Raw genomic sequence first — 18131 nt, 5'->3', positions numbered from 1 at the left:
CCATGCCCTTGGCTCGAGACAGCATGTGCCCAGGCCCAGGGCAGATAGGAGCCTGGGTTTCTGGAGCACTGATGAAAACCTATGCCATCTAGAGAAAGTCCAGGCTCCTTGGGGGGCATCTGGATATCCAGTATATGTCCCCTGAGTCCTCACCCTAACGCTGGCCCTGTACCGTAGTGCTGAGGATCCATCAGTGTCAAACTACCCTGGTCCTGCCCGCCCGGGGCTCACAGCCCAGTGCAGGGAGACAGACCGCTGATGTGACAGTGACAACCCAGAGAGGGCTGGAATGGGGAGTCCAAGGGGCTGGGAGAGCCCAGAGGGGCGTCGAACCCAGTGTGGGGGTAGTCTGGGAGGGCTTCCCATAGGAGGGGCCACTGGGGCTGAGACCTGGAAGCAGGAGAGCAGGTGTCCCTGAGGGATGCTCGTGTTGGGGTTCGGGTGTTGGGTCAGCCCCTCCCTCCCTGAGCTGGCCAGGCCCTGACACCCTGGCGTCTGCTCCTCCCCTCAGGTAAAATCTGAACGAAGCAGAAACTCTCGCAAGTGGTGCCGCCGCCGGGGCATAGAGGAGCATCGGCTGTACGAGATGGCCAACCTTCGGCGCCAGTTCAAGGTGAGGCTCGGGAGGAGGGGTAAGGCCGGCCCCGCCCAGGCAGACGCATGCAAGCACACCCCAGAACCCTGCCTCCCCTCCCCGGACAGCAGTCAGACCAGAGCCCCCCGCACCTACCTCCCCCCCACCCGGTGACCAGGTGTTGGGGCAGCCGGGCAGGGCAAAGGGAGCAGAAATCCAGAAGGGCTTCCTGGAGGGGTGGACGGAGTCAGTGGACACGCAGCATCCTCGGGAAGAGCTCGCCCTCCCGGCCGGGGACGCTGAGCTGGCTGCATGGACGTGGTGCTGGAGGCAGCCTATGGTTGTGGTTGGGGCCGGCACATCTGGAGCCAGACACCCCAGCCACGAACCTGGCTCTGCCATTTCTGACAGCGTGGCCCCAGGCATGTTATTGCTTGTCTCTGGGCCTCAGCTTCCCCTAGAAAAAAGAGAGGATAAAAATAGCACCTGTCGGCCGGGCGCGGTGGCTCACGCCTGTAATCCCAGCACTTTGGGAGGCTGAGGCGGGCGGATCACGAGATCAGGAGATCGTGACCATCCTGGACAACATGGTGAAACCCCGTCTCTACTAAAAATACAAAAATCAGCCAGGCTTGGTGGTGAGTGCCTGTAATCCCAGCTACTTGGGAGACTGAGGCAGGAGAGTCGCTTGAACCCAGGAGGCAGAGGTTGTGGTGAGCCAAGATTGAGCCATTGCACTCCAGCCTGGGCAAAAAAAAAAAAAAAACGATTTGGGTTTCTCCTGTGCCCACACAGTTCCGCAGCTTGTTTCATGGATACTCCATGGATGTTCTCAATCTGAGTGCAGAAAGACCTGCTGTTAGGCCCTTTTCCGTGGTTGTATCCATGGATTGAGGATAGAATAAGAGTTCCTGGTGGAACCTGTTCTCTTTGGCTGGAGATGGGCAAGCTGAGGCCCAGAATGGGCAGTCACCCAGCCGACGCCTCCTGTGCAATTTCTGGGGTCCCGGTGTTGGGGACCACAGATGCCCTGACCGCTCTCAGCATCGGTCCTGAGGTCTCTGGCTGCTAGAGCAGTGTTCAGGCTTCACTGGTTCCCAGATGCTTTGAGAATCTAATAGAAAGTGTGAGCCCTTTGCACACACACATGCAAACACACAGACACTAACACACACATGCACACACAATCTCCTGTGTCCTCCATCGGCCAGGGCTCAGCAGGAAACAGAGGGTCCAACCAAATCGGGTCGCTTGAGGAATGTTGACAAGGTGTGGGCACGGAGAGGGCATGGGGAAGGCAGGGGTCTCCGATTTTATGGGTCACAGTCAGCTGGAGGGTCTGTTGAGTCCAGATGCCCAGCCCCACCCACCCCCTCCACTCTCCACTTGGTCGTTCTGGAATGAGGCCCAGGACTTGGCATTCCCACCAAGTTCCCAGATGCCCCAGGGCTACACTAGGAAGCGCTAATGCAGGACGCCCACCAGGGCTGTGTGGGAAAGCAGGGCTCCTTGGGGGGCATCTGGATATCCAGTATATGTCCCCTGCCCCAGACCCGAGGGGCAGGTGGGGCAGTCACCAGAGCCTGGAGCCAGCTTTTGGAGAAGGCACTGGGCGCCCCTGCCTGCCTCCTGCTGCCCCTGGCCCCAGTGTTCCCTCCGCCTACAGTGAAGACAGCTCTCCCTCTGGAGCAGCGATCCGCGCCCAGCACCACGCGAGGGGCTGTCCTCATTCAGCCCCCTTTGGGCACTAGCAGCCCTGCCACCGGGAGGGTCCCCATTTCCATATGAGTCCAGAGCCCACTGAGCCTGCCCTGAGGCCCTCACCTCTGCCCACCTGCCCCCAGGAGCTGTTGGAGGACCACGGGCTGATGACTGGGGCCCAGGCCACGCAGGTGGGGGACAGCTACAGTCGGCTGCAACAGCGCCGGGAGTGCCGGGCCCTGCACCAGCTGAAACGTCAGCACGACGAGGGCGCAGGGCGCAGGCGCAAGGTGCTGCGGCTGCAGGAGGAGCAGGACGGCGGCTCCAGCGAGGAGGACCGGGCTGGCCCAGCCCCGCCAGGGGCTGGCGATGGCGTGGACATCCAGGTGGGTGCCATGGGCTGTGGGGTGTGGGGGTAGGTGGGTGGGGTTTACCAAGGTAGGTCTTGATCTCTTCTGGGAGGTCCCAGGGGCCATGGCCCTGTCCTCATTTCAGGAGCCGTGTTTCCGTGGACGGTGCTTGGCCCCAGGTATCTGCAGCGCCTGGGGGTCTGCGGATCATGGTAGGAGCTCCTCAGGTCCCCTAAGACTCTGCCTTCCCATGTTCCCCCCAGGATGTGAAGTTCAAGCTCCGGCATGACCTGGCGCAGCTGCAGGCCGCTGCCAGCTCAGCCCAGGACCTGAGCCGCGAGCAGCTGGCTCTGCTGAAGCTGGTGCTGGGCCGGGGCCTGTACCCGCAGCTGGCTGTCCCCGACGCCTTCAACAGCAGCCGAAAGGACTCAGACCAGGTGGGGCCTGTTCTGCCCCATCCTATGTTTCGTCCTCCAACACACGAACCCTGAGTGCCTGTCCTGAGTGCCCTGAGGTCCTCATCCCTGCCCACCTGCCCCCAGGAGCTGTTGGAGGACCACGGGTGACTGAAACAACCCTGGTTCTGTCCCCATGGGGCTCACAGCCCAGTGGGAGGACAGACCTGTCCTCAGACAACCCAGAGTGGGCAGGGCTTGGGGAGCTGAGGGCACTGTAGGAGCCCATAGGGGGCACCTGCCCCAGATTTGGAGGAGTCAAGGAGGGCTTCCTGGAGGAGGGGACCTGGGCCAGAGGGTGGAGGACAGGCATCCTGGGCAGAGGAGAGAGCAGATAGGAGGGCCTGTGCTTCCTTTCCGTCCTCCACAGATTTTCCATACACAGGCCAAGCAGGGCGCCGTGCTGCACCCCACTTGCGTCTTTGCTGGCAGCCCCGAGGTGCTGCATGCACAGGAGCCAGAGGCTGGCAGCTGCGATGGAAGCCGAGGTACAGTGAGCCCAGGTGGAAGGAACCCCCATCTGGGATGTGAGGGGCGGGGATACCGTGAACTCCCAGGCCCCTCTGGCTGGGGCTCCCCCTGACCCTTCCCACACCGGTCCAGACTGGTATTGACAGGGGCCCGCAGGAGCGGAGGTTCCAGGGCCAGGCCTCCCTGGGTAGCCTTGGGTGACTCACCCCTGCTGGGCCTTGCCCTCCCCATGGTGGTGATAGCCAACCTGAGCCAGTGTGGCTGTGCCCAGGGAGTGAACACCGGTCAGGGGCCTGTCCCGTGGGCTCTGTGAGCTCCCACCTGGGTCCTGCAGGGGGAGGCCCCCCCGGCGCCCGTGTGCATGGAAGGGTGTCTCGCTGCAGACATGGCTGCCTGCTGGGAGTCACACTCAAGATTTGGCCAGGCCACCGAAGCCATGCTGTGAGCATATTCTTCTACTGATGTGTACATTGACTGGGTGGGCCAGGCGGGCCTCTGATGGGCCTGGGTGGGCCAGGGTGGGCCTGAGTGGTCCTCCTCAACCTTTCAGACGACAAGGACAAGATGAGCAGCGAACACCAGCTCCTCAGCTTCGTGTCCCTGCTGGAGACCAACAAGCCATACCTGGTGAACTGCGTCCGCATCCCTGCCCTCCAGGTCGGCCTCTGCCCCACCCTGCCCCCATGCCCAGATATGAGAGCTGCGTTGCCCAGGGTGGTGGGTGGGGGCACCGCGTGGGCTTGGAGGGGCTGCCTGGCACCTGGGCTGGCCGCAGGCGTCCGCCTTGGGCCGTTGCTGTGGCCGCTTTTTCTCTCATTCATGGAGTTGCTCAACAGTTACCTGCCGAGTGCCTGCTGGGTGCCAGGCGCTGTGCCAGGTGCCAAGGGTGCAGCAGGGAACCAGGCAAGAAGCCCAGCCCCTGCCCTCCCGGGCTCCCGTGGCAGGGGACAGTGATAGCAGTAGCACAGTGACGCCCTGAGCGACCCGTGGGAAGGTGGTGCTGGGCAATAGAGAGTGGGGTGAGGGTGGACACAGGGTGTGGCATAAGGCCACCTGGTGTCCCCAAGTAGATACCCAAAGAGGAGAGTGTGTGGATCTCGGGGCAGAATGCCCCAGGCAGTGGAGTGGCCTGTGCAGAGGCTCTGAGGCAGACACGTGCCTGGTGTGCAGTGGGCAAGGGGGAGTGTGCGGAGATGAGGCCAGAGAGGCAAGGGAGACAGGACCCTGGGGACTTCTGAGCAGAGCTGGGACAGGGTCCCAGCCAGGAGGGCTGGCAGCCACCAGGAGAGAGAGGAAGGGCGCGGCCTGGGTGGAGGCTGAGGCCGAACTCAGATCGTGGATGCCCTTGCATGGGTGCCGGCAGCAGAGCCATGGGCCCCACGGCAGCCGCTGCCCTGCCCCGAGTGCTCCTCGAGTGTCTCCGTGATCCAAGGCCTGGCCTTGGAGTCCTCACGCAGCCCTGCAGGTCTTCCTTTATAGAGGGGACTGAAGCTGAGGCAGGGGTGGGGACACGTCACCTGTCTAAGTCACACAGCGAGCAGGTGGCCAAACCAGAGCTCCCGGGTCACGCTGCCCCCTCCTGCCTCCCGCTCACTACCAGCACTCCCCAGCGTGGGTCCCAGAGAACGTGGAGGGAAGAGAGGAACCTGCGGGCTCCCAGAGCCTCAGGGTTTTGTTGACACTGTGATTGCCACCAGCACCACGAAAGCCAGCTCAGCTCAGTCACTTCTGTGCATGTCCACACCTCCCTCCAGCCCGCCTGGTGGGCCAGGCACTGTTAGTGTTCTGGGGGCCGGGGGTGCAGCTGTGGTCAACGTCGACCACACTCCCCACCCTCATGGGGCTCAGATAGGATGGTGGAGGCAGACGGTAAACCAAAAGGGCGATGCCAGGCGCTCGTGTGAGCATGGGAAAGCAGGCAGCACGCACCGAGGGACGGAGGGTTGGCAACCAGCCGGACCGCAGGAAGCGGAACAGACCTGCTACCTGAGGCGCTGCGCTCTCTCCCTGCACTGGACCGCTTGTTGAGAGAATCTGGCCGGCTCACACCTAGAATCCCAGCACTTTGGGAGGCTGAGGTGGGAGGATCGTTTGAGCCTAGGAGTTCAAAGGGCAGCCTAGGCAACATAGGGAGACTCTATCTCTACAAAAAATTTTAAAAAGTTAGCTGGGCGTGGTGGTGTGCACCTGTAATCCCAGCTACTTGGGAGGCTGAGGCAGAAGGATCGCTTGAGCCTGGGAGGTCGGGGCTGCAGTGAGCTGTGATTGTTGACACTGCACTCCAGCTTGGGTGACAGAGTGAGACCCTGTCTCAAAAAATAATAAGCTGGGCGCGGTGGCTCATGCCTCTAATCCCAGCACTTTGGGAGGTCGAGGTGGGTGGATCAGTTGAAGCCAGGAGTTTGGGACTAACCTGGCCAATGTGGGGAAACCCCATCTCTACTAAAAATACAAAAATTAGCTGAGTGTGGTGGTGGGCGCCTGTAATCCCAGTGACTCGGGAGGCTGAGGCAGGAGAATCGCTTGAACCTGGAAGGTGGAGGTTGCAGTGAGCCAGGATCGCGCCACTGCACTCCAGCCTGGGCGACAGAGCGAGACTCATCTCAAATAAATAAATAAAAATAATAACAATAAAAAGAAGATGGAGACACTTCACATTCACATAAGCAAGCAGAACAGTATATGGAGCCCTCCTGTACCATCCCCGGCCCCCAAACCATCCACGCATGGCCAGTCCTGCCCTTTCCTCTGCCCTGGCCCCAGCCCCAAGAATTTTCTCCAACATCAAATGAGCCACAGCACTGGTAATTACAGCCCTGACTTCCGTCCTCACAGAGGAGCGTGTGCTCAGGCTCTGGGCTCTCGCTGCACGTCATGTGTGTCTGAGTGCCTGCTGTCCCTCTGCCACCCTGCCTGAGAATGCAGCTGTCTCTCTCCCAGCATGCTCCCATCTGCCCCCGCCACCCTGCAACCCCAGCCCCCTCCCTGACTCAGCGGCTGCCTTCTTCATGCCGTATCCCCAGCACCCGCAGGGGCGCCTGGTACAGCGGGTAGATGGTGGGTAGGTGGATGCCTCGCATAGACAGGGCTGGTGGGTGGGCAGGAGCCCAGCCGGGCAGGGCCTGTCTCCAACATCGCCCTGCCCCCACACCTACTCCCTGTCTTCTGCTCCCTCTCTTCCAGTCCCTCCTGCTTTTTAGCCGGTCCTTGGACACCAACGGTGACTGCTCCCGCCTGGTGGCCGATGGCTGGCTGGAGCTGCAGCTGGCAGACAGTGAAAGTGCTGTCCGGCTCCTGGCGGCTTCCCTGCGGCTCCGTGCCCGCTGGGAAGGTGCCCTGGACCGGCAGCTGGCGCATCAGGCCCAGCGGCGGCTGGAAGAGGAGGAGCAGGATGCGCCAGTCAGCCCCAAGGAGGTGGCCACCCTGAGCAAGGAACTCCTGCAGTTCACGGCATCCAAGGTACCTTCCACCAGGGTGCCCGTGCCTGCCTATGGCCAGAGGGGGCGTCTGCCACTGGGCTTGAGCCTCCGGAAGGCCTGGCTTCCCATTCACTGGGCACATTTGGGGGTTTTCTTTTTTTTTTTTTTTTTTTTTTGAGATGGAGTCTTGCTGTGTCACCCAGGCTGGAGTGCAGTGGTCGGATCTCAGCTCACTGCAAGCTCCTCCTCTCGGGTTCACGCCATTCTCCTGCCTCAGCCTCCCGAGTAGCTGGGACTACAGGCACCCGCCACTTCGCCCGGCTAGTTTTTTTGTATGGTTAGTAGAGACGGGGTTTCACCGTGTTAGCCAGGATGGTCTCGATCTCCTGACCTCATGATCCGCCCGTCTCGGCCTCCCAAAGTGCTGGGATTACAGGCTTGAGCCACCGCGCCCGGCCCATTTGGGGGTTTTCAGGCCACAGAGGTTCAGTCACTCACCCAAGGTCACTCCACTGGTCTGGGTGGAGCCAGGATTTGATCCCAGGAGCCTGGTTCCAGAGGCCATGCTACCCACTGCTGCTCTGTTTACTAAGCACGTTCTGTAAGCGTGGCTGATCCCCCCTTGCTAACAGTCAAGGACGGACAAGGTGTGAGAGGGAAGCCGTAGGTATCTGCTTTTGGATGGGAAGAACTGACTGAGCAGACTTGAAACCAGCCACTGACTCTTAGGTGGGGAGCAGAAATTGCTCCTGGTTCTACTTCATGTGGGTGGGGTGAGGAGAAGGGTGCAATTCAGGCTGACTTCCTGGAGTAGAGGGGCTTGAGGACAAAGAGGCAGGAACCCAGTGAGCCATGGAGGGGGACCAAGGCTGACATGCTAGGAGGAGGAGGGGTGAGGCGGCCAGACTTAAAGGTTAGACTCAAGGTCTGAATGGGGTCCCACCAGTGACAGGGGCAGAAGAGGGGCCTGGGGAAGGCAATTTAGACGGGGGTGGGTTATCAGGATATTCTAGACAAACCCCTGGTCATGCGTGTCTGCAGCCAAGTTGTGATTGGCTTAAGCACTTGGCTTCTGTAACTACAAAGCCCGAGGGAGGGCTTCAGGCACAGCTGGATCCAGGTGCTTTGGCAGCATCTCCCTGAGCCTGTCTCTCTCGATTTCCTGTCTCTCCTTCCTTAGATTCCTTACAGCCTCCGGCGGCTCACGGGGCTAGAAGCCCAGAACCTGTATGTGGGACCCCAGACCATCCCAGCCACCCCCCATCTTCCTGGCCTCTTTGGCAGCTCCACCCTGTCCCCCCACCCCACCAAGGGGGGCTATGCAGTCACCGACTTCCTCACCTACAACTGCCTCACGGTGAGCATGAACCCTCCTTCCCTGAAGGTGGGATTTCAAGAAGACCCCACCCCTGACCCCACAGCCTCATTTCGCCTTAGTCCGAGGATGTGATTCCCGCATGGGGCCCATGGCCCTGAGGGCTTCTGGGAAGGGTCCCGGGGGGGCAGTGGGTGGTGGGTGGCACTTGGTGGGGGCCCAGCCCTGACAGCTGGCCTGCCGCAGAGTGACACGGACCTGTACAGTGACTGTCTCCGAACCTTCTGGACCTGCCCCCACTGTGGCCTGCATGCGCCCCTCACGCCCCTGGAGCACATCGCCCACGAGAACACCTGCCCTCAGGCCCCACAGGATGGGCCCCCAGGTAAGCACGGGACTGTGGGGACCGGGCCCCCTCTGCCCGGCCGTCTGTCCATCCCATGATGATCTCCTGTGTGTGCGGGCACTTGCTAGATGCTCCGAGAACTGACGACCTCCACCTGCTGGCCCTGGCTGGTGCCACACACAGGCTTTGACCTGAAGATCAGGAGCCCAGGGTGGGGAGGGCCTGCAGCGCCACCTCTTTCTGCCTGCCTGTCCCCTGTGGTGTCTCTATGTTGCTGTCTTTGTCTCTTCGTTTCTGTCTCTGTAGCTATGTCTCTTGTTCTTTTTCTCTGTCCTGCAGCTGTCTCTGCCTTGGTCATATCCACCCTGTTGTTACCCAGGGATGCTACACACTGGGGTTCAGTGGGGGAGACAGCACCGGGACCACGTGCCCCCACCCCAGGGCTGGCTCTGTCTGCCTCTCAGTCTCCATGTTGCTCCTTGTATCTTTCTCTTTGTCTCTCTCACTGGCAGGAATGCAGAGTAAAGACAGGCCTGTGTATTTTTATTAATCCAGGAAGGCTTCCTGGAGGAGGCAAAACTTAGTTCCCCAAAGGCCAGGAGAGAACCTGAGTCCCACGGGTGCCTGCCATTTGGGTGCAGGTAGACATGTGCACTGGAACACCCCCCTCACAGCCTCCTCCTTTTCCTCCCTTAGGGGCTGAGGAAGCTGCCCCCGAGACCCTCCAGAAGACGTCTGTCCTGCAGAGGCCCTACCACTGTGAGGCGTGCGGGAAGGACTTCCTGTTCACACCCACAGAGGTGCTGCGCCACCGGAAGCAACACGTGTGAGCCGGGCCAGGAGCCCTGCCCAGCTCCCTGCAGCCTACCTGCCCTCCAGCCCAGGACTAGGGGCAGGACCCCCAGCCTGGGCTTAGCCCTGTGGTCCTGTCCCAGTGCGGAGGGGCTGGAGCGTGGATTGTGAATAAAGCCTCACACGCTGACACACACTGTTAAGCCTGCACCTGCCCATCCAAAAACCAGCGGCTGCTCCGTTAGTCCTCCCCAGGGTCTAGCTTTCCTTCTTCCTGCTGCAGGGTGCTGCCTGAGGCGTCCTGGGTAGGAGGGGCATTAGAGCCAGCAGGGACCTCCCATGTCTCCTGGTTCCAGGTGCAGGTTCTTAGCACCTCCACAGCCACTCTCTCGAGTCCATCCTCAGTCTCTGCTTCCCCTTGAAGTAGGGGGACCCTGAATTTGCCCATCCACCTGGGTCACTTTGAGAGTTGTGCAGGGGGCTGGGGGCACTGGTGTTCACATAGGACCACGGGCTGCACCATAAGACCCATTCCCAATAAAAAAGAAAAGAACAGGCCGAGCCGGGCGCAGTGGCTCACGCCTGTAATCCCAGCACTTTGGGAGGCTGAGGCAGGTGGATCGCCTGAGGTCAGGAGTTCGAGACCAGCCTGGCCAACATAGTGAAACTCTATCTCTACTAAAAACACAAAAACTTAGTTGGACGTGGTGGCAGGCACCTTTAATCCCAGCTACTCAGGAGGCTGAGGCAGGGAAATTGCTTGAACCTGGGAAGTGGAAGTTGCAGTGAGCCGAGATCACGCCACTACACTCCAGCCTGGGCAACAAGAGTGAAACTCCATCTCAAAAAAAAAAAAAAATTCAGGCCAAGGCAGGTGGATTGCCTGAGCTCAGGAGTTTGAGACCAGCCTGGGCAACACGGTGAAATCCCGTCTCTACTAAAATACAAAAAATTAGCCAGGTGTGGCAGCATGTGCCTGTAATCCCAGCTACTCGGGAGGCTGAGGCAGGCAAATTGCTAGAACCCAGGAGGCGGAGCTTGCAGTGAGCCGAGATCGTGCCACTGCACTCCAGCCTGGGCAACAGAGCGAGACTCCATCTCTAAAAAAAAAGAAAACGAAAAGACAATAAAATCACTCAGGAGAAAAAGAAAAACAAGGCATGGCATAGGAATGGAAGGAGAACAACCTGTAGGTCCTACAGATACGAAAAGGAGAAGGGAATATGATAACGTGCTGCACAGAAATTCCACTCATTTGAAATGGAAAAAATTATTGAAAGACACAAACTACCCAAAGCTCATTCAGGAAGAAACAGATAACCAGAACAACTCTATTAAGGAAATGTAATTCATAATTAACAAAGAGAACAGGCTCAGACGGGCTCATTGGTGACGTCTACCAAACATGGAAATTACACTCGCCCACACCCACTCATCTACAATATAGGGGAGGATGCTTCCTGACTGATGTTATGAGGCCAGCATTATCCTGTTGCTAAAACCAGGCTATGACAACGCAAGAAAAGAAAACTCTAGGCCAATATGCCTTACGAACATAGACACAAAAACCCTAAATAGAAGTTCAGCACATCATATTCAGCAATGTGTAAATACAGTGCATCATGGCCAAGTGGGGCTCATTCTAGGAATTCAAGGTGGATTTAACATTTGAAAATCAATGTGATTCACCATATTAGAAACAGAAAAAAATAAAAGGCTGGGCATGGTGGTTCATACCTGTAATTCCAGCACTTTGGGAGACCCATAAGGGTGGATCAATTGAGTCCAGGAGTTCGAGGCCGTATGGGAAACATAGCGAGACCCTGTCTCTATTAAAAAACACAAAAATTAGCCAGGTGTGGTGGTGCACACCTGTAGCCCCAGCTGCTCGGGAGGCTGAGGTGGGAAGATCACTTGATGTTAGGAGGCGGAGATTGCAGTGAGCTGAGATGGTGCCACTGCACTCCAGCCTGCGCAACACAGCAAGACCCTATCTCAAAGAAAAAAAGTACGTAAACCCCTAGTTTTAGTCAGGGAGATGGATTTGAGACTGATCTCCTCTCTCCTTGGCTGCGCATCTGATTAAAACCTTCTTCCTTGGCAATACTCATCTTAGTGACTGGCTTTCTGTGCGACCAGCAGCAGGACCTGGACTGAACCCCTGGTATTTCAGTAACAGATTCATTCAACAAGTTTTTTTTTTTTTTTTTTTTGAGACAGGGTCTCTGTATTGCCAGGGCTGGAGTGCAGTGGTGCAATCTCAGCTCAGTGCAGCCTCCACCTCCTGGGCTCAAATGATCCAAATCAGTCTTCCAAGTGCCTGGAACTACAGGCGTGTGCCACCATGCCCGGCTAATTTTTGTGTGTGAATAGGTTTTTTTGTTCTCTGTGGTTTTTTTGTTTTTTGTAGAGAGAGTTCCGCCATGATGCCCAGGTTGGTCTGGAACCACTGGGCTCAAACGATCTGCCCGCCTCAGCCTCCCAAAATGCTGAGATGACAGGTGTGAGCCACTGCACCCGGCTCATTTAACAGTTTTTTTTTTTTTTTTCCCTGAGATGGAGTTTCGCTCTTGTTGCCGAGGCAGGAGTGCAATGGCGCAATCTTGGCTCACTGCAACCTCTGCCTCCCGGGTTCAAGTGATTCTCCTGCCTCAGCCTCCCGAGTACCTGGGATTACAGGCGCATGCCACCACACCCAGCTAATTTTGTATTTTTAGTAGAGAGAGGGATTTCTCTATGTTGGTCAGGCTAGTCTCGAACTCCCGGCCTCAGGTGATCTGCCCGCCTCGGCCTCCTAAAGTGTTGGGATTACAGGCATGAACCACCACACTTGACCTCAACAGTCTTTTAAAATGTTCCTCTTGAAGGCTAACATGCACAAATTATAAGTAAACAGCTTGGCGAATTTTCCCAGATGAAACATACCTGTGCCAGCAGCATCCAGATAAAGTAAAACACCAGCAGCCCTCCACCGCTGCAGCCCAGCTCCTGTCTCCCAGGAGTGACCGACATTCTTTTTTTTTTTTTTTTTGAGATGGAGTTTCACCCTTGTCGCCCAGGCTGGAGTGCAATGGTGCAATCTCTGCTCACTGCAGCCTCTGCCTTCCGAGTATCTGGGATTACAGGCACCCGCCACCATGCCCAGCTAATTTTGCATTTTTAATAGAGACAGGGTGTCACCATGTTGGCCAAGCTGGTCTTGAACTACTGACCTCAGGTGATGCTCCCGCCTCAGCCTCCCAAAGTGCTGGGATTACATGGTGAAACAAGTCCTTTGTTAGATATGTGTATTGTAAAAATTTTCTCCAAGTCTATACTTGCCTTTTCATTTGATTATTTCTATTTTTTTTATATTTATATTTATTTATTTATTTGTTTATATTTTTTTATTTTTATATTTATATTTATTTTTATTTTTGTTGTAGACAGGCAGGGTCTTGCTATGTTACCCAGGCTGGTCTCAAACTCCTGGCCTCAAGTGATACTTCCACCTCAGCCTCCCAAAATGCTGGGATTACAGGTGTGAAACACTGCACCTGACCGGTCTTTATCATTTTCTTAACAGTATATTTTGCAGAGCAAAATTTGTTTTTTGGGACAGGGTCTCACTGCATTGCCCAGGCTAGAGTGCAGTGGTGTGATCATGGCTCACTGCAGCCTCAACCTGCCCAGGCTCAGGTGATCCTCTCACCTCAGCCTCCCAAGTAGCTGGGACTATACGCACATGCCACCACACCTGGCTAATTTTTGTATTTTTCTGTAGAGATGAGGTTTTGCCATATTGCCCAGTCTGGTCTTGACTTCCTGGGCTCAAGTGATCCTCTCACCTTGGCATCCCAAAGTGCTGGGATTACAGGCATGAACTACTGCACCTGACCCACGTTTATCATTTTCTTAACAGTGTCTTTTGCAGAGCAGAAGTTTTTTTGTTGTTGTTTTGAGATAGGGTCTCACTGTGTTGCCCAGGCTGGAGTGCAGTGGTGTAGTCACAGCTCACTGCAGCCTCAGCCTCCTTGGGCTCAGGTGATTCTCCCAATTCAGCCTCCTGAGTAGCTGGGACTACAGGCGAGTGCCACCACACCCAACTAATTTTTGTATTTTTTTTGTAGAGATGGGGTCTCGCCATGTTGCCCAGGCTGGTCTTGAATTAGGCTTAAGCGATCCTCCCACAGTGGCCTCCCAAAGTGCTGGGATTACAGGCGTGAGCCGCTGCTCCTGGACAAAAGAAGTTTTGTATTTTGATGGAATTTCAAATTATCATTTTCTTTTATCATTTCTACTTTTTGTGTTCTACCTAACAAATCTTTGCCTACCCTCAAGATCATGAAGTTTTTTTCTTATGTCTTCTTCTAGTTTAATCATTTTACATTTTTAATATAAACTGTTAGGTCTTTGGTCCATTTCCAGTTAGGCGTTGTGTATGACGTGAGTTAATGCTTATGGCTCATTTTTCTGCATATGGATGTCTAATGGTTCTAGAACCATTTTTTGAAAAGAGTATTCATTTCCCCATTGAATTAATTTGACACCTTTACTGAAAATCAGTTGACTAGGCCAGGCGCGGTGGCTCATGCCAGTAATCCCAGCACTTTGGGAGGCTGAGGCAGGCAGATCACTTGAGGTCGGGAAAATCAAAAAATTAGCTGAGTGTGGTGGCATGCGCCTGTAGTTCTAGCTACTTGGGAGGTTGAGGCGGGAGAATTGCTTGAACCTGGGAGGCAGAGGTTACAGTGAGCTGAGATCACACCACTGCCCTCCAGCCTGGGTGACAGAGCGAGACTCTGTCTCAGAATAAAATAAATAAATAAATAAATAAATAAATAAATAAATAAGCAAAAATTAGCCTGGTGTGGTGGCGCGCACCTGTAATCCCAGCTACTTGGGAGGCTGAGGCAGGAGAATCACTTGAACATGGAGGCAGAGGTTATAGTGAACCGAGATCGTGCCACTGCACTCCAAGCCTGGGTGACAGAGTAAGACTGTCTCAAAAAAAAAAAAAAGCCGGGTGCGGTGGCTCAAGCCTGTAATCCCAGCACTTTGGGAGGCCGAGACGGGCGGATCACGAGGTCAGGAGATCGAGACCATCCTGGCTAACACAGTGAAACCCCGTCTCTACTAAAATACAAAAAACTAGCCGGGCGAGGTGGCGGGTGCCTGTAGTCCCAGCTACTCGGGAGGCTGAGGCAGGAGAATGGCATAAACCCGGGAGGCGGAGCTTGCAGTGAGCTGAGATCCGGCCACTGCACTCCAGTCCGGGTGACAGAGCGAGACTCCGTCTCAAAAAAAAAAAAAGAGGCCGGGCGCGGTGGCTCAAGCCTGTAATCCCAGCACTTTGGGAGGCCGAGACGGGCGGATCACGAGGTCAGGAGATCGAGACCATCCTGGCTAACACGGTGAAACCCCGTCTCTACTAAAAATACAAAAAACTAGCCGGGCGAGGTGGCGGGCGCCTGTAGTCCCAGCTACTCCGGAGGCTGAGGCAGGAGAATGGCGTGAACCCGGGAGGCGGAGCTTGCAGTGAGCTGAGATCCGGCCACTGCAGTCCAGCCCGGGCTACAGAGCAAGACTCCGTCTCAAAAAAAAAAAAAAAAAAAAAAAAAAAAAAAAAAAAAAAAACAAAGGAAAAAGATTTTCGCTTTGTCATCTGGGGTGGAGTGCGATGGAGCAATGGCTCAATCTCAGCACACTGCAACCTCCGCTTCCTGAGTTCAAGTGATTCTCATGCTGCAGCCTCCAAAGTAGCTGGAATTACAGGGAAGCACTACTGTGACCAGCTTTTTTTTTTTTTTTTTTTGTATTTTTATGTAGAGATGGGTTTTCACTATGTTGGTCAGGCTGGTCTCAAACTCCTGGCTTCAAGTGATTTGCCCGCCTCAGCCTCCCAAAGTGTTGGGATTACAGGTGTGAGCTACCGCGCCTGGCCGGTGCTTCTTTAATTTAGCAATATTTCATAATTTTCAGAATACAGATCTTGCACAAACATAGTGCAAGTACCCAGGCCACAGTTTCCCCTCCCCAGGGGCCAACCATTGCTGAATCACAGAGAGCCCCATGGGCCGGGAGTCGGCAAGGAGAATTGTCATCCTCATTTTGTATGTCTACTTTATCATTTGCAAAAGGAAGTTAAAGATCCATTGTTGTTGAGAGTTGATGCATTAGTCCACGTGCTTAGAGCAGGGATTGGCACATAAAAGGTTCTCAGCAAACATCAGCTACAGTGATCACTAAGGCAACAGGAAAAGTAACCAACATTTGACAGTCACTCTTCTCCTGTGACATCAGAGACAAATAGGGCTACTTCCCAAGTCAGAAATATGGATATAGGTTTTCTCTGTCACCTGCTGCACCCTGTCCATAGGCCCTGTCCTTTCTCCCTCCATTTTCTGCTGTGTGTGTGTGTGTGTGTGTGAGCGTTTGAGACAAAGTCTTGTACTGTCATTTGAGACAGAGTCTTGTACTGTCATCCAGGATGGAGTGCAGTAGGGCAATCTTGGCTCACTGCAACCTCCACCTCCCAGATTCAGCCTCCCAAGTAGCTGAGACTACAGGCGTGTGCCACCATGCCTGGCTAACTTTTTATATTTTTAGTAGAGACGGTGTTTTGCTGTGTTGGCCAGGCTGGTCTTGAATTCCTGGGCTCAAGCGATCCTCCTGCCTCTGCCTCCCAAAGTGCTGGGATTACAGGTGTGAGCCACCACGCCCAGCCATGTTTTGGCGTTTACCCCCTGCCAGGTGCTGTAGCAGCCACACACTGACCATCCCTGGAAGGTGACACATGCTCATTTTGGTGACACCCTCAACTCCAAAATGCCTGGCTCTGTTTACCAATCTCTTTCTTGTTTTTAGATGGAGTCTTGCTCTGTCATGCAGGCTGGAGTGCAGTGGCACCATCTCAGCTCACTGCAACCTCTGCCTCCTGGGTTCAAATGATTGTCCTGCCTCAGCCTCCTGAGTAGCTGGGATTATAAATGCCCGCCACTGTGCCTGGCTAATTTTTGCATTTTTAGTAGAGACAGGGTTTCACCATGTTGGCCAGGCTGGTCTCGAACTCCTGACCTCAAGTGACCCTCCCACCTCGGCCTCCCAAAGTGCTGGGATTACAGGCATGAGCCACCTTGCTGGGCCCCAATATCCTTTATGCACCTTCCTGCAGTCCCTGGACGAGCCCCTCCCTCCCTGTGCTCCTCCCCTCCTCGTCACCCTCTCGCCTCCGCTCTGCCTCCCTGTGTACCAAAACCCCACAGACTGGGTGACTTGAAACAACAGATATCTCACATTCTTAGGGGCCAGAAATTGGAAGTCAAGGTGTCGGCTGGGCTGAGCTCCTTCGGGAACCTGCCAGGAGTCTTCCCAGCCTATTCTAGCTTCTGTCAGGCTGCCAGCAGTCCCTTTCTGTAGAAGGGCACGTGCCATGTTGGACCAGAGCCCACCCTGTGACCTCATCTGAAAAGACCTTTTTTCCAAATAAGGTCACATGCCCAGGCGCTGGGAGGAGGAGTTTAGCACACCCTCTGGCGGGACACAATTCAACCGGTCCTATGCCCTGTAATCCACTGGCGGGATAAAGCACTGGCCCGAATCTGTCCCTTCTCTGCTCAAAGTTCTTGCAGGACAATGGAATATCATTCGGCAATGAAGAGGAATAACAGGCTGGGCGTGGTGACTCACACCTTTAATCCCAGCTCTTTGAGAGGCTGAGGCTTGAGCCCAGGAGATGGAGACCAGCCTGGACAACATAGTGAGACCCAATCTCTACAAAAGATACAAAAATTATCTGGGCGTGGTGGCGTATGCCTGTAGTCCTAGCTATTCGAGAGACTGAGGTGGGAGGATCAGTTGAGCCTGGGTGATCCAGGTTGCAGTGAGCTGAGATCACAACACTGCACTCAGCCTGGGGGACAGAGCAAGACCCTGTCTCTAAAAAAGAAACAAAACTAAAACACACACACACAAAAACGGAATGACTGACAGACACTACAGCTGGAAGACATGCTACTGAAAGAAGTCAGTCACAAAGGGCAGTGTAGCGTGATTCCACTTACGTGAAATGTCCAGAATAGGCAAACCCATGGAGACAGAAAGGGGATTGGTGGTTGCCAAGGACTGGGGGCCAGCAATCACTGTTAGGGCGTTCAGAGTTTCTTTTGGGGATGTTGAAAATATTCTAGAATTGATTGTGGTGACAGGTGCACAACCCTATAAATACACTAAAAGCCATTGAACTGTACGCTTTAAATGGGTGAATTTTACGTATGATACAAGTCTCAATAAAGCAGTTAACAGAAAGAAATCTACGGCTCTTCAGCGCCCCCTGGAGGGAGGCAGGATCATTGCCTTCCCCTAAGGTTCCACCATGCCGGCCTCCCTCCTGCGGCTCCCTCTGTCCCGTCAGGGCCTGTGCACCTCCGCCTTCCCCTTCCCGGTCTCCTGAGCTTCTCCCCTCCACCCACCTGACAGCTCATCATCCTTCAGGTCTTAGCTCCGACTTTCCTCCTCTGACCCTGACGCCCAGCATGTCCCTTCTGATGGGGCCTTTATTCTGCAGAGGGTGGGGAAGGGCTGGTTTTAGGGGTGGGTTCCTGGAATTCTTTTTAAAAATGTATTATCTTTAGAGATAGGGTCTCATTCTATTGCCCAGGCTGGAGTGCAGTGGCACAATCACAGCTCACTGCAGCCTCGACCTCCTGGGCTCAAGTGATCCTCCTGCC

The 18131-nt window shown here is 55.3% G+C and overlaps 1 protein-coding gene across 4 annotated transcripts in view; it reads left to right on the top strand.

Moving 5' to 3' along the window:
• The window catches only part of DHX34 (DExH-box helicase 34), a 36793-nt gene extending 27180 nt beyond the window's left edge, over nt 1-9613 (top strand). For 3 of the 4 annotated variants that reach the window (XM_037991893.2, XM_037991891.2, XM_073016249.1), the window contains 9 exons: nt 512-613; nt 2419-2661; nt 2889-3062; nt 3451-3568; nt 4102-4208; nt 6735-7010; nt 8151-8327; nt 8532-8670; nt 9328-9613. In XM_037991893.2, the coding sequence (XP_037847821.2) occupies nt 512-613; nt 2419-2661; nt 2889-3062; nt 3451-3568; nt 4102-4208; nt 6735-7010; nt 8151-8327; nt 8532-8670; nt 9328-9461 (1470 nt within the window). In that variant the 3' untranslated portion in view covers nt 9462-9613. The remainder of the gene's footprint in view (nt 1-511; nt 614-2418; nt 2662-2888; nt 3063-3450; nt 3569-4101; nt 4209-6734; nt 7011-8150; nt 8328-8531; nt 8671-9327) is intronic. The other variant, XM_037991894.2, reaches the window with a different exon arrangement.
• Nucleotides 9614-18131: the final 8518 nt, after the last annotated feature.

Source organism: Chlorocebus sabaeus, chromosome 6, assembly GCF_047675955.1.
Source record: "Chlorocebus sabaeus isolate Y175 chromosome 6, mChlSab1.0.hap1, whole genome shotgun sequence".
Taxonomy (NCBI): domain Eukaryota; kingdom Metazoa; phylum Chordata; class Mammalia; order Primates; family Cercopithecidae; genus Chlorocebus; species Chlorocebus sabaeus.
This window is presented reverse-complemented; position numbering and strand designations above follow the sequence as displayed.